A 19,628-nucleotide genomic window follows, 5' to 3' on the forward strand; every position below is an offset into this window, starting at 1 on the left:
AACACTCCCTCGTGTATTTCATTCGGAAATTGAATAATCAAAAAAGCATGAATACTCGAATATCATCCAGTCAAACCAACAGCGAATGCAAGAGGGAATTTGAGAAAAATGGGAATTATTTGATAAATTTTCAATGACAAATAGATTTCACATTTTGCATATTCTGGTTTCTGGAATGGGAAATAATTGACAGACATATTGATACATGACGATACAAGGAAGGTCGTTTGTCCTTGACATAAAATGATGTCAAGTCGTGTACTTTAACTGGGTGGCTGTATGGCAAGTAGCTGTAAACTGTTCTAAGCGGTGCAAACCGGTTTTACTCAGTAAGATCCAGTTTGTGGATTACAAAGACGACAATTTTTTCGGGAACCAGGAAGAAGTGGGATCAGATCATTGGTTGATTTCAGGTGGAGGGTGCAGATGGGGATTTTAAGTTAAAGAGTATATAAAGGGAACGCAGAATTGAGAAAATCACCTTGGATCGACAACTGGTCGCCCAGCAGAGAAGTCGTGAAACCAGTCGCCCAGCAGAGAAGTCGTGCACAAATCTCCCAGAAAGCTTCACCATGATGGCCAAGGTTGGTTTTATTCATATTTTCATTATTTTCTGCTTCTATTTCTATTATTTTCTTTATTGCTCTGTGGAATTCTTGAACAAGTTTAAAACCGTTCCCAGATAAAATCCAGTATGGACTTTTCACTGTTTATTGAGATCGTGATTGCGCAAAGACCTTTACATTTACGTAAGTCATGAAGAACAGTGCTTTTTTACTAAACTCCAAGTTGTCGCCTTGTTTGGGAAGTAATAGTTTTGGTTAGGCCGGCATGTCACTGCATGGATGGGATTGGGTAGGGTTGGATGTGGTGTCAAGAGCTGTGTAAGGGATGGATCGGGTATTCATTACTGGTTTTCAGGAGTTTTACTAAGGGGCACACCTAGAAACTACCCTTTTCTACAAGTATTTAGGTGTATATTTTACAAATCAATTTACTGGTCTATGCATGCAAAGCAAGCATCGACGCAAGCTCAAACGGTACTAATTGGTGTGTTGAAACCAAATTATACTCTTGGAAATATTACTTACAAATCGTTCTTCAAGATAGTTGATTTAAAGATACGTTCGATACTACTATAGGGAGCGATCTGGAAGCTCAGTAATAGCTTAAGATAATAGAAAAAGTACATTTGTAAACCTGCATGAAATGTCTTGGTGATAAGGTTAATATACCTTATGTTTTTTGGTGTATGGTGATTGTGGGAGATTTCCAATTAATTTATAGCTTATATTGGTTAGGACGATAGGATATGACATCTAATAGGTTCCCGAAAAAAATGTTTTGTGAAGGAAATCTTTGATAAAAATTGGAAAACGAAATTGGGTAACAGACGTGTACGACTTGCTGTTTTCCGTTTGCTATGGCTATGTATGGCTGGTGTGAACAAAATGTACAATGTCAATCTCATTTCATTAGATAATTGACACAAAGGATACATTTTAACAAAACTGGTCTTTATCTGTATATGAATCAAACAAAATGGTAAAAACTGATTTATATCAAGAACAGTATTTATAATGTTTAAATGTTAAAAGATTCCGGGTTTCCTTAGCAAGATTTCGATGTTGTTCACATGACCGATTTAATGAAACTGGGCGCTACATGAGCATTAAAAGAGAGAAACGCATTTGTCAAAGGTGCGCACTGAATGACATTGTGGATGAATATCACTTTGCTTTGTATGTCCGTTTTAATCAATATTAAGGACTAAGTATATCCCTGAATAGTAATATGTCAATCCCAATTTCTTTAAATTCACATCTCTGTTAAAGAACTCGAATTGCTTATTTTCACATAGTCTATGCACCGTTATCATGCTACGGGACACAGGCAAAATATTATGTTATAGACTCTTCTGCTCTGAATGTGTGGTTGTTGTTTAGCGCGACAGTCAGTAAGACTGCCTTCATGTCCATTAAAACGTGCGGTGACTTTGGTTTCTAGGCATTACGAGTTACCTCCCTTACCCATTTCCGTCTTCCTTATCCCGACGTTTGTTTGATCGGTATAATGTAAATGAAAATCAAGGTTGGGTATTTAAGAACGCAAGAACCAGGGGAATGGAAGAAGCGTGTGTAGGTTGTATAAACATAAAATATGTGAGCCCCAGGGTTATGGTTACAGCAATATGACGGAGGTCCATGACCCGTGAAGATCCCGGGTACAATAGGTCCAGTCTCATTCAAATCAGATCTTTGTTCTCGTTATCGCTACACAAACATCTGAGGACATCCCATTTAGGGTCACGTCAGAACGACCTTTCATCCAACCAATCAGAGCGTCGCTTACCAGATTATTAAAGTGACAGTCGGAATGTGTTTTCTAATCATGCAACCACGAGATATTTAACAGAGGGTATTCCGAACGACAGTTACGGGTTTTATGATTATAGCCATACCATCTAGGCCATCTGTAAGCCATTCCAGAGTGTTCTTATCAGATTTAATTTTTTTAATCGGGAATACGTCAAAATATGTTTCGAAGCGTAGTCGCCAGTTTGAAACTAGTGTCGTAAAGCTCGAGAAAGCTGCCTTCTGATTGGCAAATGTCGATTTCCTGTCAGTCATTTCATTGGTCGGTCAAAATTCGCGAAAGGTCGTTCTGACGTGACCCGTAATGGGATGTTCTCAGATCTTTGTTTAGCGGTAGCGAAAAAAAAGGTCTGATTTTAATGAGATTGCAATAGGTCTTCAGTAACCCCATGCTTGTCGTAAGAGGCAACAAACGTGATTGGGCACTCGCTGACTTGGTTGATGCATGCAATCGTATCCCAATTAAGTGGGTCGGTGCTCATGTTGTCAATCACTGGATTGTCTGGTCCAGACTCGATTATTTACAGACCGCTGTCATAAAGCTGGAATATTGTTAAGTGCAGCGTTAAACAACAAAGAAACTATTGTCAAGTAAGACAAGGCTTGTTTCTCCAAAATTGGTCTTTTCATTATTGATTTCGTTACAGATACCTTAATAATAGCAATTAGGGTAAGGTCTGAAATATTCGGCGCATCATATAATCCTTATTTTGTCATTGGTTTGCCTAAACCTTTATTTGAACTCTCAAGTGTAAGTGTAACTCTTTACATGCAATTATCTAACAACAATAATTTACATATAGAGGATATTTCATGTGTCGAGTGAAACATCATGTTTCTCTCATCGAGTGACGGGGGGCAAGGAGATATTTTAAAATATCACCTTTTACCCCGTCACGAGGTGCGAGAAACATGACATTTCACGAGGCATATGGACTATCTTATTCATTATATACTTTTTGTGCAGTTGTCTACCGGAATTGTTCATTACAAATGTTAAACCCTGAAACGTAAATTTTCCCTACCTGACACACAGGGACGGTTCACCATCCCTTGTATTTGCGACTTAAAAAGTAGTTTCGTGTTTGCAAAATCTTACAAAAAAATATAAACAAAAGTATGAAAAATATTAAGGGTCACGATAATTCTTTATCATACATTTTGATTGATTATTTACAAAATCATCTTTATCCGTCATTATTTTGCCTTGACAATGTGGAACTAACGTAAGACGAACGTCAACAGTTTGTGTACGGGCTAGTCATTTACGGGGACGATCGGGTAGCCTAGTGGTTAAAACGTTCGCTCGTCACGCCAAAGACACGGGTTCGATTCCCAACATGGGTACAATGTGTGAAGCCCATATTGGTGTTCCCCGCCGTGTTATTGCTGGAATATTGCTAAAAGCGGCGTAAAACCATACTCACTCACTCACTCAAAGTGTTATGTTCACTGCAGTGAAACTCAAGTGTTAAGTTTACTGCAATGAAAATATCACTTTTCTCAACTTCTGGAAACTAAGTCTTTCACGCTAGAGTATATAACAAATTGTTTATATTTTTCAGGTTGCAATCCTGACTCTTGTTGCCATTAGCATCAATGGCTGTTTCGGTATACCTGTGATCCGAAACGTAAGTATGAAGTCCTTTGAAAAGTATAAAGTATCTAACGAGAACTGAATGTCATCGGAAAGTACTGATGTCATAGTGGTGAGACAAAATCTTACGATAGATACCATCTACGTGACGATGCCTCTCAAATAGTAATTATGGGTTCGAATCCAAGATTCACCCTAAGACCGCGGGTTTCACCAAAATTCAACCACACTTTGGTCCTTCTTCCACGTTAAACGGCCACGTCGAGATATTTATGGAACACAGTGATGAATCCAACAAACTGACTCTCTGAAATGGGCACCTTTCAACAGACAGTTATCTAATTTACTTGTACGTTTTAGCTCAGAGACTGTGTCATATATTTGACATGAATTCCAAAACCCTGTCACATAGCGTGGTTTTTTTGTGACAGTGCTCCGTTGTGAATCTTGAGGCTGACATTCAAGCAACCACGTGCGGCTCCACTACGGAAACGAGGGACACCAACGGAACCCTGATTGACATACAGTATTATGCAAACGAGGTGAGAGTATTTGATGCAAGTGGTACGATACGATACTACTATGTATTTACTTTTGAGTCTACATGTACCAGTATCCATACATGTACCAGTATCCATACATGTATCTGTATCCATACATGCACCAGTATCCACACATGCACCAGTATCCATACATGTATCTGTATCCATACATGTACCAGTATCCATACATGTATCTGTATCCATACATGCACCAGTATCCATACATGCACCAGTATCCATATATGTACCAGTATCCATACATGTATATGTATACATACATGCACCAGTATCCATACATGCACCAGTATCCATACATGTACCAGTATCCATACATGTATCTGTATCCATACATGTACCAGTTTCCATACATGTATCTGTATCCATACATGCACCAGTATCCATACATGTATCTGTATCCATACTTGTACCAGTATCCATACATGTATCTGTATCCATACAAGCACCAGTATCCATACATGTATCTGTATCCATACATGTATCTGTATCCATACATGCACCAGTATCCATACATGCACCAGTATCCATACATGTACCAGTATCCATACATGTATCTGTATCCATACATGTACCAGTATCCATACATGTATCTGTATCCATACATGTACCAGTATCCATACATGTATATGTATCCATACATGTACCAGTATCCATACATGTACCAGTATCCATACATGTACCAGTATCCATACATGTATCTGTATCCATACATGTACCAGTATCCATACATGTACCAGTATCCATACATGTACCAGTATCCATACATGTACCAGTATCCATACATGTATCTGTATCCATACATGTACCTGTATCCATACATGTACCAGTATCCATACATGTACCAGTATCCATACATGTGGCTGTATCCATACATGTACCAGTATCAAACATGTACCAGTATCAATACATGTACCAGTATCCATACATGCACCAGTATCCATACATGTACCAGTATCCATACATGTACCTGTATCCATACATGCACCAGTATCCATACATGTACCTGTATCCATACATGTACCAGTATCCATACAAGCACCAGTATCCATACATGTACCAGTATCCATACATGTACCAGTATCCATACATGCACCAGTATCCATACATGTACCTGTATCCATACATGTACCAGTATCCATACATGTACCAGTATCCATCCATGTACCTGTGTCCATACATGTACCAGTATCCATCAGGTACCAGTATCCATACATGTACCTGTATCCATACATGTATCTGTATCCATACATGTACCAGTATCCATACATGTACCAGTATCCATACATGTACCTGTGTCCATACATGCACCAGTATCCATACATGTACCAGTATCCATACATGTACCAGTATCCATACATGTACCAGTATCCATACATGTACCAGTTTCATGTACCAGTATCCATACATGCACCAGTATCCATACATGTCCCAGTATCCATACATGTACCAGTATCCATACATGTACCTGTATCCATACATGTACCAGTATCCATACATGTACCTGTATCCATACATGTACCAGTTTCATGTACCAGTATCCATACATGTATCTGTATCCATACATGTACCAGTATCCATACATGTACCAGTATCCATACATGCACCAGTATCCATACATGTACCTGTAACCATCAGATACCAGTATCCATACATGTACCAGTATCCATACATGTACCAGTATCCATACATGTACCTGTATCCATACATGTACCAGTATCCATCAGATACCAGTATCCATACATGTACCAGTATCCATACATGTACCTGTATCCATACATGTACCAGTATCCATCAGATACAAGTATCCATACATGTACCAGTATCCATACATGTACCAGTATCCATAGCAGGTCACTTTCAAACTGAAGAGACCTGTGAAGATCCGGGGTAGAATAGGTCTTCAGCAACCCATGCTTGCTGTAAGAGGCGACTAACGGGATCGGGTGGTCAGGTTCGCTGACTTGATTGATGTATGTCCCCGTACCTTCACGGGTCGGTTTGGAGCTTCCGCCTCATGTCCCTGCATACGTAAATGACGTCATGTTAAATGAGGTTTAGTGAAGAAACCTCGAAATCTATTTTTCCATGCAGAAACAAAAGCGTACATCCTCTCATCAACCCCTCCCCTTTCTGTTTAGTACACATGGAATTAATACTTATGTGAAATGCAATTTTTATTTCACAGACCTTGTCGGTGATACAACTTGGAAACGACAAATCCTCGTGCTACATTCAACGTTCGGTCGCCTTACCAGATGGAGTATGTACATAAAACATTATTCACACTTTTGAAATAATTGATATGTTGGTCATTACCTTTTTTTTCTCCATCCAACGCCTCACTTTATAATCCATTCGACTGTGATTCACAAGCAAATGCTTATCATTCTCGGAATCGTACAACGGAGTGATTTCTTATCATTATGGAAAGGGTTTGCGTTTTATTGCATCAATCATACTGTCAACAGATTGACTACGTGGAGGCAACTGAGACAGATGTCAGAGCAGAGGCCAGTGTGGAAGTATCTAACGCCATCGTCGCTCTGGTCCCCGAGTGTGCTGGTCGCTCAATCTATGAGCTGTTGCCGGAAGCAAGTGACCCAGCCACAGGTACGTGTATCGCTGCTCGATTGTCTCGAGTGCAGCGATAAATAGAGAATCTCACCCTCGTGTCTTTTGATATCAAATATATCAACACGAGTTGATAAACGTGGGAAAACTCCGAGGCTTGCCGAGGATTTTTTTCCACTTTTATCAACTCTTTTATCAACATCATTCTTCATACTTTTTCAGTTTGTATAAAGTAATAAGCAGTGTCTTAAGTGTAAAAAGTACTGCTAACAGCTTCAGTACCAGAGCCATTAGTGATGTCATTTGATTGTGACGTCAAGGTAACCAATGACGTCACAATGGTCTTCAAAGCATTGTGATGCAATTTCATTGCAGCGATACCCACAGTATAGATATTGCTTGTTATCATATAATGGGTAGGTTTCACGGCAGGATAAAGCCAACGAATAAAAACGATATCCGTTGGGGTCATATGCGGATAGAGATGCAAATATCAAGGTCAAGTAGGACTACTTTCACTGTTTATAAACAAACATGGCGTCGCCCTCGTCATTCGGCGATCGAGTCAGAATTAACCATCTTGAATATGGATAAACTACAGTTATAATTGCTATCATTATCAACCGAACAGTCTAATATACTGAAAATCAGTGTCTAACTGTGACGTAGCTAAGGCACTTTATAAGTTTTGGCAACTTTGGAGATATAAATTTCGAAACAATTTGGCGAGGGCACGAGGCCTAGCCAAGCGGGATCAGTAACAATATCTGTGCTTGTAGACCTCCGTGGCTTGAAACCATCTCCACAAATCAAAATGGTTGGATTCCGCCGAAATATGTTTGAACTGTACCTTGTTTCGTTTTGTCGCTGTGTGTACATCTGACTACACTTCTTAACGTTATGAAAGGACAGTCCGACTGTCAACAACGTCTGACCGTGGCTGTGACGTCTCATAGACTAGAGTTAGAGTAGCTTCCCTTTGACAAAGGGCAGTTACTCTAGCGGAAAGACCGATGGATTGCCTCGAAAGGCAACTTACCCTGTGACGTAATAAATATTAATGCGCGCATTCCAGGAAAACTCGCAATGTTTCGGTAATGTTTGTGAGAGAGGGAAAGCGATTTTAAAGCACATAATTAAAGAATAAATTATATGATAAAGAGGTTATCACGCTTGTGTGTTTGGGGATGGTAAATATCCTGTATTAGGAATAAACGCTATATATTTAGCTCGCCAAGGCTCGCTAAATACAGTGTTTATTCCTAATGCAGGATACTTACCATCCCCAAACACACTCGCATGTTAACCTCTATATCTCCCCCAAGCGATATCTCTCGTGGGAGCCAGTTTTGGATGATAAACAAAAAACAACAACACCAACAGTTGTTCTTTCTGGTGTAGGGGCAAGGTAATCGTGGCATGCTACTGTCCAGCGGTTTGGGTGTACATCGTTATTTTATACCCATATCTTTGTAAGTTGACCTGCTGTAAGAGCAGCCAAAGTTTCAATTCAAACTCAAGTTCCACTGATGTGGGTACTGAAGCAGGCTCATTATTCAGCAAACTGTTTTGCACATGGTGTAAAAATTTGTCTTTTGTTACATTACAATGTTTTTTCAATGTACTGTCTTAAAATCACCTACGTTTTAGTGAACAGTGGAAAATGGTAACATTCTCTCTCCATATGATGAATTGATCACATATAAGGGGTTATCCCTCACCACCCCCACCCTTAATATCAAATGGCCTGCCCCTGACCGCGCAGTTTGACGTCTTGCGTATGCGCCGCGGTGGCCTTGCTTAGTTGCGTACATAATCTCTTCGTAAAAGTCTTTTTATATCCCATATAAAGCATATGATAAAGTTGAGATATTTATTGAAACAATGTTCCTCGGAAAATAATGTTATTGTCGCCGCGAATGGCTGCAAAATTGCTGATGCGGCGTTAAGCAATATTCACTAACTCACTCACTCACTTTGGTATTAAGATGTATTTTATTCTCTTTACAGGTAGAAAGAAGAGAGGTTGCGGCTACTTTTACCGTTGCTATTACTTTAGAATCCGATCTGGGTGGTTTTACAGATGGTACAGATATTGTAGATATTTGTTTTTCTGCTGAGGAATCAAATTATTGACACATGCCAGGCCAAACTCAAAGCTGCCATAATAATCTGTGAATTTTCAAGACTTCCTCTTGTGTAGATTATTTGTAATTGTGCTTACTATCTGTATTGAAATTGCTTCTTATCATGGCCAAAGATGAAGAGATGGCATGTTTTGCATTTGTGAGAACCGGCGTTAAACGGAAATAAAGACGTAAACTGAAAAGATGAGTTGTGTTTCTTTTTTTCAATACTTTTTTTCATAGCACAATTCGTTCTCGTTTAGTTGGGGTTCTTGAGACCATCGACATTATCCACATTTCTGTATTAGACCATTACCTACGTCGTCTTAAGCGATATGTCGAGCTGATGGTGTTCGAGTTGAAAATGTTTTACAATATTTGATAAAAGCAGCTGATTAAGAATTTTTACACACATCAACGCCAACACATTAAAAGTCTTTTCACTTGTCATGATATTAAACGCCACGTCTTGGTTTGAAATACATATGCACAAAGGTTTACTTTGTGATCCATCAAATCATTTATGGCTACTACACTACTGCCTAAAAGTTAATTCTACTAGGTCCTAATGCAGCCTCCAAATACAAAGAAGCCTGGAATCACATGCAGTCTATATGGTGAATGGGCCGCTGAGAATCGTCGATGACACCATGTGCTTGCGAAAAAGGGCAAATATGCCCCTCCCCGCCGGCAGCACCCAACATTCCATCAATTTGCATAAAAAAGTAACTTAGTTTGTGTATTGTTTTGAAAATGCGTGGATCGATGCTCATGATGTCAATCATTGGATTGTCTGACCCAGACTCGATTATTTACACAACACCGTCGTATAGCTGGAACGATGGACGAACGAACGAATAAAGTTTTACGGCGCTTTTAAGCAGTATTATAGCAACAGCACGGTGGGAGGCATTTGGGAATGGAACCCAGTCTTTAGGCGTGAAGAGGTAACACTTTAACCATGATGCTACACCGCCGTCTTTGAGGACTTAACAAAACAGATCAGAACAAAATTAACCGTACACATTCACTTGTGTCTAAGCTTGATCCATGGCAAGGAGAAAGTGGGAAACGGACATAGTAATAAATGGTTATTGCATCCGCACTCTCCTCATCCACCATCACGTGGTTGAACAAAGAGTCTGACCTTTGATCAGCCTCTACAGCAGCAGTCAAGTGGGTGTTAAAAGGTTCATCTTCATTGGTTTTGAGAGGTCATGTCATAGACTAGGTCTTCAGCAACCCATGCTTGTCGTAAAAGAGTGAGTGAGTGAGTTTGGTTTAACGCCACTTTTAACGGTATTCCAGTTATATCACGGCGTGTCAGCTTAATGTGGGAGAAAACCCCGAAGTGATGCAGGTTTCAGACGTTTACCACTTCGTTGAGACCCACGAGCACGGGTATGGTGCTGACAAACCTAGAAACATAATCGGGGCGAATCGGGATTCGAACCCACAATCATAGGTCTCTGGCGTGCCCAAGGGACACAACTCTGCAGTGCGAATCGCGCCCTCCAGCCGTAAAAGACAATCATGCTTGTCATAAGAAGCGACTAACGAGATTGGGTGGTCAGGCTCCCTGACGTATGTCATCGTATCCCTATTGCGTGGATCGATGCGCATGATGTAAATCACTGAATTGTCTGGTCAAGACTCGATTATTTACAGACCCCCATCATATATAGTCTGGTCATTTTGGTCGAAATAAATGGCCAACCTAAAGAAAATTGCAACAGAATTAATTCATACTTTATGTTATTTGGTAGCATGTCAGCTTCCAGGAAAAAAAAGTCTACCAAAATTAACTCATGGGAATGACCTTTCTCAAGGTCACAAGATATAGGTCTACATAATTCGTATTTTCGTATTCTTGGATATTTGTAGGATGGAAGAGATTCAAATTTATTATAGTTTTCTTTCTAATATAACTAAATTAAAGAACGATCTGGGTATACAACTTTTATTTACTTTATAAAAAATATCACAGGGACAATTTAATTCATTATAATAGTTCAAGGTCAAATAGAGGACATATATGAAGAGTGGCCGAGAAGTTAAATGTTGCCATAGATTTTCAAATATTGGAATGAAGTCATACATATTATATTCAAATGTAAGATAATCACACTTCATATATCATTTTGAGAACTTAATATACTAATTGTGGAAGAAATCACCTAATTGTGTGTGTGTGTGTGGGGGGGGGGGGGGGGGGGGGGGGGGGGGGAAGAGGAGCAGTCATACATAGCCTACAATAATTGTAGCTAGTGACAGTCTGAGGTAACAATGAGCAAGCCTCCAAGCCTCCGACTGTTATATTTGCTATTTTATGTTATTTGGATGCAAGTTTTGACGTTTATATAATTCCAAAGGCAATGGATGGTTTTGTTTAGTCAAGTGTCCTTCAATACAAGTTTTACAATTTCGTACAAGCACTACTATTTTGTCCGTAGAAACGGGTCGTGGCAGAATGTTCCTTGGATTGAGACTCTGCCCGAATTGTGACTCGTGTACAAGGGGAAATGAATATCATATGTTCCAGTATACTTGTTATAGATTTGAAAGAAAATTATTACCAAACTATTGTCGTATAAATCCCAACTTTTATAAACTCCGATGCTTATTCACAACTACTGATAGTTGATCACTCATTCGTTTAAGTAAATATATTGGTTGCTGTATTTCCAGATATTAATTTTGTTGTTGTTGTATAATGCCTCACTCAGCAATATTGCAGCTATTGCGGCCAGTAAATAATCGAGTCTGGACCAGACAATCCAGTGATTGACATCATGAGCAGCGATCCACGCAATTGGGATCGATGACATGCATCAACCAAGTCAGCGAGTCTGGCCACCCGATCCCGTTAGTAGTCGCCTTTAACGACAAGCACAGTCGCCTTTTACGGCAAGTATATATGATACTGTGATGTTGTTGTGCTAGATGTAAATAATATAACGTAGCTGTAGTTTCGAAAGATAATCCAGTAATAAAACATTTACAGAACAATAATCATCTTTAATGTTAATTATATCATGTATGCTCTTTCTCATATCACTTTAATACATTATAATTTGTATGTGTATCATGTTTTGGAGAGGCATTCAGATAAGCAAAATTTGCTTGTTTGCCAATCCCTCCTTTTATGGAAATAAATATGTTAATATCATAAAGAACTGCAACTTGGTAACGCATGGGTAGTTGGCCGACTATAGTCTATTCTGGTGAAAGGGGCCCCGGCGAAACTAATGTCAGCCGGTTACCTATTACTGTCGCTGATACGCTGAGTGAACACAGGCTATACTGACTATAGATTCATTTATTTTAGTGAGCAAATCTATTCAATTGGAGTATAAGTACAAGATAATCATAGACTATTGCATAGCATAGCAATATGGCAAACGCTCAAGTGAGTGAGTTAGTATGGTTTTACGCCGCTTTTAGCAATATTTCAGTTATATCAAGGCGGGGGACACCTGAGTGAGTGAGTTGGGTTTGTCGCCGCTTTTAACAGTATTCCAGTTATATCACGGTGTGTCAGCTTAATGTGGAAGGAAAGCCCGAAGTGATGCAGGTCTCAGACGTTTACCTCTTCGGTGAAACCCACGAGCACGGGTATGGTGCTGACAAACCTAGAAACGTAATCGGGGCGAACAGGGATTCGAACCCACAATCATAGGTTTCTGGGGTGACCAAGGGACGCAACTCTGCACAGCGAATCGCGGCGCCTTAGACGATTGGGCCACCCGTGCCCCCGAGAGCAATCTTATTAAAATCAGATCTTAGTTCTCGCCACCGCTAAACAAAGATCTGAGGACATCCCATTACGGGTCACGTCAGAACGACCTTTCTCGAATTTTGACCGACCAATGAAATGATTTTGGCCAATCAGCTTTCTCGAGCTTTACGACACTAGTTTCAAACTGGCGACTACGCTTCGAAACATATTTTGACGTATTCTCGATTAAAAAAATTAAAACTGATAAGAAGAACACTCTGGAATGGCTTATAGATGGCCTAGATTGTATGAATATAATCATAAAACACTTAACCGTCGTTCGGAATACCCCATGTCAAATATTTCGTGGTTGCATGATTAGAAAACAAGTTCCGACTGTCACTTTCATGATCTGGTAAGCGACGCTCTGACTGGTCGGATGAAAGGTCGTTCTGACGCGACCCCTAATGGGATGTCCTCAGATCTTTGTTTGGCGGTAGCGAGTACAAAGATTTGATTTTAATGAGATTGCCCCGAGGGACACCAGAAATCGGCTTCACGCATTGCACCCATGTGGGGAATCGAACCCGGGCCTTCGGCGAATAAACACACAAGTGCCTCGCTGTATTCCAAACAATCTTTGGGGACAGTATTTGGTCTAATCCTGCTACAAATTTAGTTTCAAGTCAAGAAACGGAGACAGAATCCACTGGCGCTGTTGTCTGAGATCATGCCGTTCCAGAATGGTAGCCGTAATTCTGAAAGAAGAAAATGTCCTACAGCATCGTGCCAAAAGAGAGTAAAGTTGTTTAAATTCCTATATATTTCAAGTAATTACATCTGCATTTGCTGAATTTTCCTGGTTCCATACATTTCACTCATGGGCTTCCATACATTTTTTATTTTATCAAGGAGGGTCCACTTTTCGATATAATTTTTCACATGATTTTGTTTCTAATAATTGTAACAATGTTTGATGAATTTATAAAAGACAGGAATATGGTTCTCGGTCGTGTTTAACACACATGTTCTCTGCTGGTGCGGCCGTAGTTACATAGCAGACGATGCTACACAATTTATGGTTGATGGGCATGTAAGAAGTATATTGGAAGCCAACTGCTATTATTTTCATCATTATTAATTACATTTTTAAATAAATGTGTATTTGTTAACTTACCATGAAATAATACGGCTCCGTTATCGTTGTTTTTTTTCTGAATATTTTCCAAGTCACTAGCAGGATCATTACGAATTATCTCCCTGTGCGAGCTCTTCTTGATGTACGGCGGCCCGTAGATGCCATATTCTCCTCGTTGGCTTTTATCTTTTTTGATGCAGGAATTAACCATTTTCCCGAAGGTTGATTTTGGTAGACTTTTTAATACAAACTCAAATACATTCAATTAAAAGGAAACAGTCGTAAAATATTCTGTTGCAATTTTCTTGAGGTTAAATTACAGAATGACCAGACTAATAGCTGGAATATTGCCAAGTGCGGCGAAAGTCATAATTTTGACCCCTCAATCCTCGGTAGCTTGACGGTCGCCTCAAGGTTTGATATAAATCTCTGTAAATATTACGTTAAGAGAATAAAGGACAAAATATATGTGAAAACTATATGGATGGACCACTGAAAATCAATGATGACACCAGGTGTTCGCTAAACATGTCATGCCCTACCGGAAGCACCCGCCATTCACACAATTTGCATAAAAAAAGTAAATATTTTTAGCTTGACACATCGGTATTCCAGCCATGCGACGGTTGCCTTTGAACAAACTAGACAATCGCGTGATCGATAGACCAGACATTCCTGTGACACGACAATGTGTTAGTGATTTAGTTCAAGCTTAGAAAACGATATGTTGAATGACGTCTGCTGTGTACAAGTGCAGATATTCAGCTTCTCGCAAGTAAAGAAAAACTTGAACACGCCTCGCTCTGATAACACCAGTAACACGGGGTAGCTTCGTGTAGCTCGACACTTTGTACTCAAAACGTGAAAGCTGTTCTTGCATGTACGGTTGTTATAGACACGGGTACGATTGAAATGCATTGTTGCCTCTGAAATACTAACGCGAATATGCATTCATGTGACACTGTACCTATTTGTAGATGACAAAGCACACACAGTCACCATAAACAAGGAAGTGACAACACAAGCCACCAATATGGCGGCTGTGTGCTGTTCACCCTTCAGGTTCTGAAACGTTGTGGATCTGCAATATATATATACTGGAATTGTTCCAATCCACAGCTTCAGGCGTCCTGGTAGGTTTGATTCAGACAGCAATTACTATATAAGTTGGGTGATGTATGACGTTCCCATTGGTAGGTAGTACGTTAGATGGAGATGTATGTAGCTTACATGGAGTTGGTTGTACGTAAGATGGGGATGTATTTAGATTACATGGGGTTGTTTGTACGTTAGATGGGGATGTATGTAGCTTACATGGAATTGGTTGTACATTAGATGGGGATGTATGTAGGTTACATGGAGTTGGTTGTACGTTAGATGGGGATGTATGTAGGTTACATGGAGTTGGTTGTTCGTTAGATGGGGATGTATGTAGCTTACATGAAATTGGTTGTTCGTTAGATCTGGATGTATGTAGGTTACATGGAGTTAGTTGTACGTTAGATGGGGATGTATGTAGCTTACATGGAGTTGGTTGTTCGTTAGATGGGGATGTATGTAGCTTACATGGAATTGGTTGTACGTTAGATGGGGATGTATGTAGGTTACATGGAGTTGGTTGTTCGTTAGATGGGGATATATGTAGGTTACATGGAGTTGGTTGTACGTTAGATGGGGATGTATGTAGGTTACATGGAGTTGGTTGTTCGTTAGATGGGGATGTATGTAGCTTACATGGCATTGGTTGTTCGTTAGATCTGCATGTATGTAGGTTACATGGAGTTAGTTGTACGTTAGATGGGGATGTATGTAGGTTACATTTAATTGGTTGTACGTTAGATGGGGATGTATGTAGGTTACATGGAATTGGTTGTACGTTAGATGTGGATGTATGTAGCTTACATTTAATTGGTTGTACGTTAGAAGGGGATGTATGTAGCTTACATGGAATTGGTTGTACGTTAGATGGGGATGTATGTAGCTTACATGGAATTGGTTGTACGTTAGATGGGGATATATATGTAGGTTACCTGGAGTTGGTTGTTCGTTAGATGGGGATTTATGTAGGTTAAATGGAGTTGGTTGTACGTTAGATGGGCATGTATGTAGGTTACATGGAGTTGGTTGTACGTTAGATGAGGATGTATGTAGCTTACATGGAATTGGTTGTACGTTAGATGGGGATGTATATAGGTTACATGGAGTTGGTTGTACGTTAGATGGGGATGTATGTAGCTTACATGGAATTGGTTGTACGTAAGATGGGAATGTATTTAGCTTACATGGAATTGGTTGTTCGTTAGATCTGGATGTATATAGCTTACATTGAGTTGGTTGCACGTTACATCTGGATGCATGTAGCTTACATGATGTTGGTTTTACGTTAGATCTGGATGTATGTAGATTACATGGAGTTGGCTGTACGTTACATCTGGATGCATGTAGCTTACATGGTGTTGGTTGTACGTTAGATCTGGATTTATGTAGCTTACATGGAATTGGTTGTTCGTTAGATCTGGATTGATGTAGGTTACATGGAGTTGGTTGTACGTTAGATGGGCATGTATGTAGGTTACATGGAGTTGGTTGTACGTTAGATGAGGATGTATGTAGCTTACATGGAATTGGTTGTACGTTAGATGGGGATGTATGTAGGTTACATGGAGTTGGTTGTACGTTAGATGGGGATGTATGTAGCTTACATGGAATTGGTTGTACGTTAGATGGGGATGTATGAAGCTTACATGGAGTTGGTAGCATGTTAGATGGGAATGTATTTAGCTGACATGGAGTTGGTTGTTCGTTAGATCTGGATGTATATAGCTTACATTGAGTTGGTTGCACGTTACATCTGGATGCATGTAGCTTACATGATGTTGGTTTTACGTTAGATCTGGATGTATGTAGATTACATGGAGTTGGCTGTACGTTACATCTGGATGCATGTAGCTTACATGGTGTTGGTTGTACGTTAGATCTGGATTTATGTAGCTTACATGGGATTTGATGTATTTTAGATCTAGATGTATGTAGCTTACATGGAATTGGTTGTTCGTTAGATCTGGATTGATGTAGGTTACATGGAGTTGGTTGTACGTTAGATGGGGATGTATGTAGGTTACATGGAATTGGTTGTACGTTAGATGGGGATGTATTTAGCTTACATGGAGTTGGTAGCATGTTAAATGGGGATGTATGTAGCTTACATGGAGTTGGTTGAACGTTATATCTGGATGCATGTAGCTCACATGATGTTGCTTTTACGTTAGATCTGGATGTATATAGATTACATGGAGTTGGCTGTACGTTACATTTGGATGCATGTAGCTCACATGGTGTTAGTTTTACGTTAGATCTGGATGTATGTAGATTACATGGAGTTGGTTGTACGTTAGATGGGGATGCATGTAGCTTACATGGTGTGGGTTGTACGTTAGATCTGGATGCATGTAGCTTACATGGTGTTGGTTGTACGTTAGATGGGGATATTAATAGTTTATATGGAGTTGGTTGTACGCTTGTTGGGGTCTGTATGAAGCTTACGTGGTAAAACCAACACCATTGTGCTACATCTAAGTAAGGATAAGACATATGGATGAACAACTTCTTTATTACACTTAGGAGCGACGTTTCAGTGTAGATTCTAACGCCGTTATCAAGCAAGTCATGTACAGATGTTGTTGTTGCATTATGTGTTTAAGAGGTCGCCTTCTGCCTAGGCAATTTCGGCTGACCTGTCCCTCTTTGGGACTCCTGTGTGTGCGAAGGGGAACACATATCTATTGTGAGTTTGGTGTTCACATAAATTCTGTTTTTGTATTGATATGATTTCTATTTTCTTATATTGATATGATTTCATTTTTATCCTTGGAGTTATTTTGGCCTTCGCTATTGCATCTCTTGGCTTTAGGAGATCTATGACAGATAGCGGATCTAACTGCAATTCTTGTTTTAACCTAGCCTGGGCTGGGGCTTGGTCTTGACATTCTAGTGACACGTGATCAATGGTTTCAGCCTGATTGCAAGATGAACAAACCTTGTCATAGTGCTTTTTATGACCGAGTCTGAGGCGTGAGATAGCAATTTCAATTTTCCTTTCATTTGAGTATAAGTTTGGCTTTTGTTGGACCTTGGGTTGAATTTTGTATAGCCATCTGCCGATCTTACTTGCGTCCCATTGGCTTGCCATCTTTCTGCTATGGAGGCTTTGATTTTGCTTTTTATCTCTAGTTGACTAAAGGGAATAGGCTATATATCCGCTTTGTCTAGAGCTAGCTTGGCCAGTGAGTCTAATTTTTCATTTCCATGAATATCTATGTGAGAGGGGATCCAACACAGCTCCACCTGTTGCCCTTGGTCCGATAGTTTTGTATATTCGTAGAGAATTGTTGACTGTGTTTGGCCTGGAGTTTGAGTTTCTGCCACCGATGACCTGAAGTGCACTTAGCGAGTCTGACAGGACGACTGCCTTTGCTTCCGGAAGTTCCGGTATGAGTTTGAGTGCATTATGAAAAGCCTCCAATTAAGCCGTGAATACTGACTGACCATCAGGCAGGAGAACCGAATGTTTTGGGGGTTTGGAGCTGTGGATATGGATCCAGTAACCAGCACTGTTGTTGATAGGATTCTTGGATCCATCAGTGTATATATCGGCCCAGCTGTCCCAGGTAGTTTGAATTTTAGTGACAGCTACTGATCGTAGTAGGGTTGGGTTTTCTTTTTTAGTGACTTCTGATGTTAAAGCAGTGTCAACTTTGGGAGGTTTTAAAGTCCAGGGAGGGTGTAACCCTTTGTAGTGACTTACTGGAGGCTGAATGTCATCACAATTGTGACTTCGAATAAGTTCACGTACTAATATCCCAGATGGCTTTAGTGAGGGATTTTTTCGAGCTAGGGCTTCATCTCGAGTGTTTTTGTCTTGCCATATCTTTTTAACCAAAGGGTTTGATGTTCGTCCCCAGAACGATAATATTGCCTGCTCTCTTCTTAGTTTCAATGGAAGTTCTCCCGTTTCTACTTGTAGTGCTTCTCGTGAGGTGCCTGTGGCCAGCATTAGGGCTTTGTATTGTATTCTGTCTAGGCGCCTCAAGACAGTATTTGATGCTGAATGAAAAGCCTCACAACCATAGTTAATTTTTGATCTGATAAGAGATTTGTAGAGGTCCAGCTGAGTGTCCCTCGATGTGCCCCAAGATGTGCCTGAAATTGCCCGTAATACGTTCAGGTCTTTTTGACATCTGTTTTCCACATATTCTATATGTTTGCGCCAAGTGAGGTGTTGATCACGGATCACCCAAAGAAATATTGCAGATTTTTCGAATTTGATAGGTTTGCCTTTTATGGAGAGACGGGGTATCATAGCATCTTTACCCCGGCGTTTGAATAGAACTCCAACAGTTTTTTCACTTGAAAGGGTGAATCCCCATTTATTGCACCATTGATCTACCCCGTCCAGGGCTGACTGGAGTTTTTTTTCTGATTTGTGAAATATCTCTGTGCTTTACCCATATTGCTCCGTCTTTAGCGAATTTAGAAGTTTGGGT

General features: G+C 40.0%; 1 protein-coding gene across 1 annotated transcript; it reads left to right on the top strand.

Annotated features, from left to right (window-relative positions):
- Window positions 1-473: 473 nt before the first annotated feature.
- On the top strand, window positions 474-9,432 carry LOC139452885 (uncharacterized). Its single transcript, XM_071234522.1, has 6 exons — window positions 474-584; window positions 3,941-4,006; window positions 4,404-4,514; window positions 6,718-6,792; window positions 7,001-7,142; window positions 9,114-9,432. The coding sequence occupies exons 1-6, from the start codon at window positions 573-575 to the stop codon at window positions 9,221-9,223; spliced, it is 516 nt and encodes a 171-aa protein (XP_071090623.1). The 5' UTR covers window positions 474-572; the 3' UTR covers window positions 9,224-9,432.
- The last annotated feature ends 10,196 nt before the right edge of the window (window positions 9,433-19,628 follow it).

This window comes from Haliotis cracherodii, unplaced genomic scaffold (assembly GCF_022045235.1).
Source record: "Haliotis cracherodii isolate W230 unplaced genomic scaffold, xgHalCrac1.p SCAF_9, whole genome shotgun sequence".
NCBI lineage: Eukaryota > Metazoa > Mollusca > Gastropoda > Lepetellida > Haliotidae > Haliotis > Haliotis cracherodii.